Source organism: Crocodylus porosus, unplaced genomic scaffold (genome assembly GCF_001723895.1).
Source record: "Crocodylus porosus isolate Cpor-Errol unplaced genomic scaffold, CroPor_comp1, whole genome shotgun sequence".
Lineage (NCBI taxonomy): Eukaryota > Metazoa > Chordata > Crocodylia > Crocodylidae > Crocodylus > Crocodylus porosus.
This window is the reverse complement of record NW_017728948.1, coordinates 14,450,392-14,459,257: the sequence shown is the minus strand read 5'-3', so window position 1 is coordinate 14,459,257 and position 8,866 is coordinate 14,450,392. Positions and strand designations below refer to the sequence as shown.

Genomic DNA, 8,866 nt, shown 5'->3' with positions numbered 1-8,866 from the left:
GTGGCTGGGAGTGTTTGTGTGTGTGTGTGTGTGTGCGCGCACGTGTGTGGTGCGTGTGTGCATGTAGCAGTGAGCGGAGCTTCCCCCAGAGGCACAGAGGTGGGTGCAGTGTTTGTGGGGTGTATGATTTTGTGTAGGAGAGGGTGTGTTTGTGGGGTTTGTGGGGGAGATTTTGAGGGTATGGTGGGGTATGCATGGGAAGCCCCTGCGTGCGATCCCCTGAGCTGGTCAGCACCCTTCCCCACCCCACAACAGCCCACGGCCCACACACCCTACGGCACCTCCCCACCACTGCCAACAGCACACAGCCCCAACGTGCTCCACACCATCTGGCCGTGGCGCATCCTGCCAACCTGGGCATGCAGTAGGGCTGGGGTGGCTCTGCAGTGGGACTGCCTTTCCATCCAGCCCAGGCGGCAGCAGCTCCATCCAGCTCCTGCCGCCGCTGGCCTCAGCCCCATGGTACTGGTAGGGACCCACGTCACAGCCCCGATCCAGCATGCCCCATGCCTGCTCTGGACTCACCCACCCAGGCTGAGCAGCAGTGGTAGCAGCCAGGCAGAAACTGTTGCTCAGCACACAGGAAAAGCTACCTCTCCCCCTCGCTGTTGCTGGTGCTTCCTGGTGCAGCCGGCAGAGCCCAAGCCCCGCTGGGCTGCCCTGCGTCTCCAGCACCATCACCCTGCTGCCTCTAAGCTGCCCAGCAGCTACTCTGCACTGTCACTGCTACCTTGCTGGGCAGCTCAGATGGCACCAAAGATGCAGGGCAGTCCAGCAGGGCCTGGGCTCCGCCAGCTGCACCAAGAAGCACTGGCAGCAGTGAGGGGTAGAAGCCACTTTTCCCCTGCACCAAGCAACAGTTTTTGCCCAGCCACCACCGCTCCACCTGGGTGGGCAAGTCCGGAGCAGGCATGGGGTGTGCCAGGTCAGAGCCGTGGCACGTGTCTCTACTGGTACCATAGGGCTGGGGCCAGTGGTGGCGGCAGCTGGAAGGAGCTGCCACTGCCTGGGCTGCCTACAAAGGCAGTCCCATTGTGGAGCCGCCCCAGCCCCGCTGCGTGCACATGGCACCAGGATGCATCACGGCTGGACAGTACCTGAACCAGGCAGGACCAACAGACCTACTGTGGGCCAGACAAAACCCCTCTGCAGGCTGGCCTGCAAGCTGTATTTTGTCCTTCCCTGTTCTACTATGTAAGCATGGCCTAAGCGTGTATATTTGAAACTCACTCTCCCCAACAGCAATGTCATCAAGTTCACTGTACTACTTCATGCAGGCTACCTCCTAAGATGGAAGCAGTGTAGCTGCATCTGTATGGCACTACAGGAAGGGTAATTAGCATGGGTGCTGCATAGCAGCATTGTGATATGAAAGCTACAACTTCTTTTTCCCTTGCTGGCCCCTATATCACTGAGCCTTGATACAGGGGCCAGCAAGGGAAATGGTATGTCCTGAGTTACTCGGGAAATCAGACTCAGTGATCAGAATGCTCTTTCTGGTCTTCCCCACTCAGAGCATCTATGAATCTCATCTTGCACCCAATATATTTGCATGGTGAAATCCCATTTGTTGACCGTGAATCAGCAAAAGATGCAGCTTTACACAGACAAACAGGCAGACAAGGTTATTTGGCAATTAAGGCTGGGAATAGCTTCTAAGATAACACCTACCCGGCTGTCAAGATTATACGCAGTCTTCTTTAAGTCCTGAAGAGCTCTCTGCATGAATTCGAATGCATGGCAGTCAACACAGGGACGACCTGGAGAAAGGCAAGGTTGAAAGACACCATTGAACAGCGGGGAATTTACACCATAGCTCCACCAAGCGGAAATATTCATTAATCCATTGCTTCCAAAGAAAAGGCCTGTTTTACAAAGTGTGCTGGGACCTGTGAGTGTGTCTGAGTTGTATCCCAATCATAGGCTACTGACACAAAGGCTAATGCAACCATTTAATGCACATGTGGGGACATACAGAAACTCAAGCACATTTGTGTGTGTACAGCCTGAAACCTAAGCCCTCCTAGAAGGGCCTGATTTTGTCATATGCTGAATGCCTTCAGCTCCCCTCATTTCTCTTGAGGATGAGATCACCCAGCACTTCCCAACACAGGTTAAGCTTCTTGCAGGCTGTGGCTCTTGGAAAGCAAATTCATTACTTACTTTTGCAGCAGTTCCAAGATGCACTGTTAGGACTCTTGTAAAAATATCTTGGCAAGAGAGAAAGCCAAACTGGTGTTTTTTTCCTTTCACCTGCTGTTGCAGTTTCCCTTAGCCAGGAATGCAAGACACCTTACTGTCTCTACAACTGGTGCCGCTGTGCCAGAGTCCACGTATGTGCATGGGGCTGAGGGTGGTAGGAAGAAGGTGTAGAGAACTAAGAGGCTTCTAAACCAAAGGAGCTAATTTCTGTCCCAGAGAATGAACCATGCTGCTCTACAGAGTGCCCCTCCAACACTTATCTAAGGCATAGGCGCTTCAATTCAACCCACTGTATTAATATCTCTGAAGAGATATACACCATATCCAGTATTGCCAACCCCACCATGCCGAAAATCATGAGACAAACTCTTAAACAAATCAAGATATTGGCATGTAAATCATGACACGCTATTTTTGAGGCGTGTGTGTGTGTGTGTGTGGGAGGGGGTGTTATTTGGGCTGTGGGTGAGTGTGTGGGGTTTGAAGCCTCAGGAGGGAGGGTCCCCAAACGCCCTGGCAGGATGCGGGGTACTGTGGGTGAGGAGTGGGGGGCAGCAGCAGAGCTGGGGGGGGCTGTGGCTTGGGCGTGAGGAGCAGACAGACAGAGACACTCACAGAGACACAGACAGCACCCAGCTGGTAAGTGGAGGGAAAGGGGTGGGGGGAGATCAAGGCCTCCCGGTGAGGAAGGGAGTAAGGCAGGAGCAGGGGCAGGGGTGAATGGGGCCAGGGCAGGTCAACCAGAGGCACAGGGGCAGGGGATGGCTCCCCGCAGCTGCATGCATCCCCAGGGGAGGCATGGGGGCATGTGTCCTGCACAGGTTGCCCGCTGCCAGCTGGGGCTCTGTATCCTGCTGCCTTTTCCCTGGGAGCTCAGCTGCTTGATCTCAGTGTGCCTTCTGCAGCCGAGCAGGCAGGGGTGCACCACACGGCCAGTGTGCCCCATGTCCCCTGTCTGCCCGGTGGGTGGCAATGGCATCACACAGCTGAGCTCCTGGGCAAGGCAGCACGACGCAGAGCCCCAGCCCGCCTCTGCCCCGTGGGGGACACATGCCCCCATAGCTTCCCCAGGGGTGTGTGCTGCCGCAGAGAGCTGTACTCCTCCCCTCGCACCTCTAGACAAGCCACACTGGCCCCAGGGCCCCATTCACCCCAGCCCCTGCTCCTGCTCCACACCCTCCCTCACTGCAGAGGCCTTGATCCCCCTGCCCCTTTCCACTTACCAGCTTGGAAAAACCCAAGGTCTGAGGGCTGGATCAGGAGATTGCGAGTCAGAGTTATTTTGACTTTGAAATCCCAAGTCTTGTGATGTTTTTGCAACAGTTGGCATTACCGCATATCAAATAAAATATATATATAGGAGTGGGCAGCAAGAAAGAGTGAGGAGATCAAAGAGGCCATCCACCCACAGTGGAAGCAGTCTAGATCCTAGGACCATGCAGAGCGGTCATAAAGCTGCTGCGCCCATACAGACAAGCAGACCCCGAGTGACAAGGAGCTAGTGTTATTGTGGCCTGTTCCTGGTCTTCTGGTTTACTAGTGTGTAATAAAGGAGAGCAAGCAGAGCATTTGTGCTCCAGCAGTTATCAAACATCCCTCAGGAGGAGCCGTGACCGGTCCACCCACTACTCCAACCTTCACTAGAGGCTTAATGGGCATCTCCCACAACCTAGGATTGGGCAGGGAAAAGGTAGCTTAGAGGTACATGTGGACAATCCTTATTCAAACTGCAACCAGAACTAGAAGTTTCCTGCCGGGCCTGTGGGGAGCAGCAAGGGATATACCTCTATAGATGATAAATGAGGTTTCATCAGCACAGGACTTCTTCCTGAGGCAGAGGGGGGTGGAGGAGGGGCCGGCTCTGAGCCAGCCTTTAAAAGAATTCAGATTTGGAATGGTTTATATGGATTTTTTTTATGAAGATCTGGTCTAATCACTTTAACCTCTGAGCACAAAACATCGGAGCAGAGCCTGGCTGTCTCCACCTTCCATCAGCTAAACATCTCATTAGCTTGGCATGGCAGCTTGCCTTATTCAGTTATGGCACAGCTTCTGCTAAGTGCCCTGTGATGGCTCAGCCTGATAAGGAGCTGCAGCAGCTGAAGTTACTGCCCCTGAAACATTCACAAAATTCAGAACTTGGTGGAGAAAAAAAATGGAAGTCAGAGATGCACATCCCAGACACGCCAAGAATGGTACCCGCTGACCCATAAATAACATGCTACAAACCTTGATAACATAATTTAATGTCCACATAGTCCTCTGCAAATGTGCAGCACTATGTATGTCCTGCAAGGGCTAGGCACTGACTAGTCACTGCTAATTAGTGCTGCAGTCTACTTCATAGATCAGCCAAATGGGCAGCATCTTGGGCATCCTGATTCTCTTTCCACCCAAAGCTAGAGGGCAGAGCCATTCTCTAGCACTCAAGGAAGGGTGGCCAGTGAGTTTGCTAGTCTAAGAAAGTACAGTCTGTCAGCTAAGAGCTGCCTTCTTTGAATGCTGCAATACATGCTGGCTGGTGGTCCTGTGCTTAGCAATAGTAAAATGCTCTCTCCCACGTACTGCCCAGGCCTTCTTCACTGGCAGGATCAGCCCTTGACCTTGGTTCCACCAACTGCAGGGAGGAATGCAGATGCATTTCTGCACTACCCGTGTTGGACTGGGTAAGGCGGCCTTCCACTTCCCTTTCAAGAGGAAGTTAAACTAGCCTGCGTCCTACAGTTAGGAACACAGGATGAAAAGGGGCCTCCTGGGCCACTGAGCCTAGTCTCCACAGTATCAGCCATCATTCACTCAAGGAACCCCCAAAACTGACAGGTCATGTTCTTTGCTCCCCCACCATCAGACCCCCTCAGTGGCGGGGCTCATTTCTCTCTCTGGCCCTATTCAGCATCTGCGTATAGTCACTAGGTGAAAAGATGCAACAGCATGAAGTGAAGTGCCATCAGTATCTTTCACCAGGTGTAACTATACCACATCTACCAAGGTGGTGCAGTGCTTGTAGGAGAGATCAGCTGGTGCAGAAGGAATTGATGGCTGAAGCTCAACCCCAGCAAGATCCTGGTAATGCCGGGGGACAAAGAAATGGAAAGGGCTTTATGTATTTTGCCATCAGTTCAGGTCACCATGTGCCTGGATTCACTGACGGGGTTCAGGTCTCACTGATGTATTGCTAGCAAACACTGCCATTTAGAGCTAGCTAAAATACTCAGTTCCATCTTGGGCTTGGCTCTACCTGCCTTTTTCATGTCACCTGCATCTAGACTGCAATGATACTATCTACCTAGGCATAAACCCACTCACCCTAAAGAAACAGCAACTAGAACAGCAAGGCATCTTCTCAGAAATCTCATTTTCTACCACAAGAAGGTAGCTCTTTTGAGTACAGGATACAAAGCTTTCTCCAGCATTAGGGCAAAGCTGCGGAACAAATTTCCACAGGAGCAGAGAACCACTATGGCTAGGGACAGCAGTTACACATAAACAGGTTTAAGTGATCAGAAACCAGTTTCAACCTGTAACAGAAGAGAAGTTCAGTGCACATAAACCATTTTCAAAATGGCCAAAATGGGTTTAAGATAAGCCGGGTTGAATGTCATATTAGACTTAACTGATTTAGGTCAAACCTGTTTAAGGAACTTCTGTCCTAGTCCTCTTCCTGGTTTAAGTTAACTCACAGTCCCCCCGCATCCCAGAAAGATTTGCAGCCCTGGGCTGAGCTGTGCCGTCTGCTCCAGCCAGCAGGGTTGTCGCACCCCTCTGCTCCCCAGTCGCATCCTATCATTGCTACGACTGGCTGAGAATGGGTGGGGGTGGGAAACCCTGCTCAGGACTGCAGCCCCTGCCAGGTTTTTTCCCACTTGGGTGTGGGGGGGCATGGCCAGCCCCCGGGCCAGCCCCTTGAGGCAAAGTGGCGGGGGAGAGAGGAAGGATTAATCCCCCCCTCCAAAAGTGAGCATTCATTCACTTGCTTTTCCATTCAATTTACAGTTTAGACTAACCTGCAAAGACTGAATCAATTCAGGGTCAGGCTTTTTGAAAGTCTATACTTAGCCTATAAACTTCGTCACCTTTCACACCGAGCCCAAAGCGCGCTCCTTCACCTACCTCTCAACACACAGCACCACGAGCATAACATTTGTTTTAAAGACTACCCTCGTTCAATACACCTGCTTTCCCCACCAGCCCAAACAGCACCGCTAATAAAAAAGTGAGACTGGAACAAGAGAGAGGAAACTCAGTCACCTTTGAGTCCTGTTTAGGTAAGAAGGGCTCGTGTGAAAACTAGCCATGATAGTCCAGCAGAATAAAATGCAGGGGTCAGACCAAATCGTGAATTAAACTTTCAGGTGGGAGCAGACGAAAACAAAACCGAAAAGCTGTCTTATACTTAAGTCATCCATCCTTTACTGAGTGACAGCGAGCTTATATTTCCGCGGCACTTGATCCCAATCACCAAAACACTTCACCGCACTAACCAGTCAGGCCTCGCAGCATCCCTGTAGTATTGTTCCCTCCTTAGGGCTGGAGGCACTTAACAAGATGCTTGCGCGGTCACATGGGAAGTCGATCAGAGGGCTGGGATGAGAACTGGGGAGTATCTGGTTCTCAGCCCCATGCAGCATCTGATCTACAGCTCACAAAAGCTCATGCTAAATACACATAATCTACTTTGGTTAGTTGATAAAGAGCACATGTCCCTTGTCTTCTCCCAGTCCTGTGCGCAGAGCCCCCCCAAACGGTTCATGATTTCAACTGGACATACAGCACCGCAAGTCTGGACTTCCCAGTGCAAGAATAAATCATTTCAAAATTTTACCAGGGTTCAAAGTGCCGCAATATCCCTTGTTCCAGCCAACAAGGGGGGAAGTAAGAGACATAGTTGCAGTGAACCAGCAGTACCAAGCAATAGTCTGCCTGCAACAACAAGGATTTTAGATGTCGTTCCAAACCTAGAGCATTTGCAAGCAGACATTTGGCTCAAAGCAAAAATGACTTGAGACTATGTAACTTTAAGAGAACATGATTTTAAGATTAGAGCTTTTTTTTCCTCCCAAAATACTATTAGGCGTAACTTTTTAAAGCCCCAAAGTCATTGGGTGTTTTACAAACCAGCCAGCCTCTGCTGGGAAATTTCAGAAGTGCAGCTAACCCATGGAGTACAAGAGATTGGCGTGAAAACGCTGCCGGGAAGCCCGGGGAAGGGAGCGGGTGTAGCCTGGCGGGTACCTACTTTCCGCTGGAATGACACTCCCCGATTCCTGATTGGCCCCGGCAAGCTTCACGCTCAGCAGGCCGAGCACCGAAATGAGCGGGATCAGCACCCTCATCACTCTCCCGACAGAAAGAGACGCCATGATTAGCATCAATAATTAAAGCTTCCTTCCCAGCCTGAAATAAAAGGCAAGAGTGAAGATCAGTTGTTCGCTCCCAGGACATTCGCTCCAGGGAACCAGAGGGGACATGATGCCCACGGCCCCCCGCACACGGGGAGACCAGAGCAGCCACATGCCGAGCACATGGGAACGTAACTCACCCACGCTCCTACCTTGCCCAGTGCCTGATCCTGCCTGCACCTTTTGTGACAGACCCTGGGAAATGGCAGTAGCAAGGAGCCACATTGAGCATGCGTGCTCCCCCCACTCCCCCTTTACATTTCCCCCTTCACTGATTAGGGTCATTGCCATGGAGAATCACCATAGCAACACATGAGCCTTGAGCTGCCAAGGAGAGGAAAAGATTTAAAGGGGCAGCAACATGACATATGGTAACCGCTTTATTCATGAACTGCTCTGGGATGGCCACTTGCTCTTCTTGATATACGGTGGCAGGCTTCAGCGACTGCACAGATTATTATGCCATTTTGGGATTGCTGCTTTTATTCCAAATCATGACTAGGCTGAAAATGTGCAACCCCCATCCCTTGTTCAGGTGCAAACTGCTCCCGAAGAGATCCTGCTCCCTCTGCTTGCCACCGAGTGAGAAGTGAAAAGCAAAACCCACCACTTTCATGGGAACAGGATGAAGCACCTATTGTCGGCCTCTTGCTCTTTGGGGCAAAGGCTTTGTTGAGTGTCTAGAAAAGGGCAGAGCACATCATCGGTGTCTGAGAACAAACACTGGTCATAAATAAACCCTGCTGGCAGGCTCAGTGAGTATAAGTCATGCAGGCGAACCTGGCAGCTCCCCTGAGACACAGCATCACCAACAGTAGCAAGGAGAAAAGCCTGCGAAGCACAAACAGCCCCAAGCCAAAGCCCCAGAGATTAAACACACTAAACTCAGAGCTCAAACCCAGCTCTGCGTTTGAATTTCTGTTATGCACTTTATCTTTATAAAAACCCAAAACAAACCCCCAAGGCCAAACTCCCTGAACTAAAAGCAACTGAGATGCTGATCCCTGTTGGAAGCTAAACCTGGATAAACCCTATTTGAAGTTATGCTGGTTGGAGAAAGAAGTGCTTTGACAGGTTATTTGTGGGGTGGGGGAGAGGGCTGCCACTGGTTAAAAACATAAACTATCACTCTTCAATTGAATCCAGTGTTTCAGGGTCCACCTAGACCAATGCCTAGAATGGCTGTAAAGGAAGCATGCAACAGCTTCAGCTAGCAAGGAGATCTCATCCCCCCGGACTACAGCAAGATCATCTACTCAGGTTGG

General features: G+C 51.2%; 1 protein-coding gene across 1 annotated transcript in view; it reads right to left on the bottom strand.

Moving 5' to 3' along the window:
- CUNH4orf48 (chromosome unknown C4orf48 homolog) overlaps positions 1-7,839 on the bottom strand; it is a 16,427-nt gene extending 8,588 nt beyond the window's left edge. The window contains exons 1-3 of the mRNA XM_019553157.1: positions 7,742-7,839; positions 7,439-7,596; positions 1,672-1,760 (exon numbers count right to left, since the gene is read on the bottom strand). Of these exons, the coding sequence (XP_019408702.1) occupies positions 1,672-1,760; positions 7,439-7,571 (222 nt within the window). The 5' untranslated portion in view covers positions 7,572-7,596; positions 7,742-7,839. The remainder of the gene's footprint in view (positions 1-1,671; positions 1,761-7,438; positions 7,597-7,741) is intronic.
- Between the last annotated feature and the right edge of the window lie 1,027 nt (positions 7,840-8,866).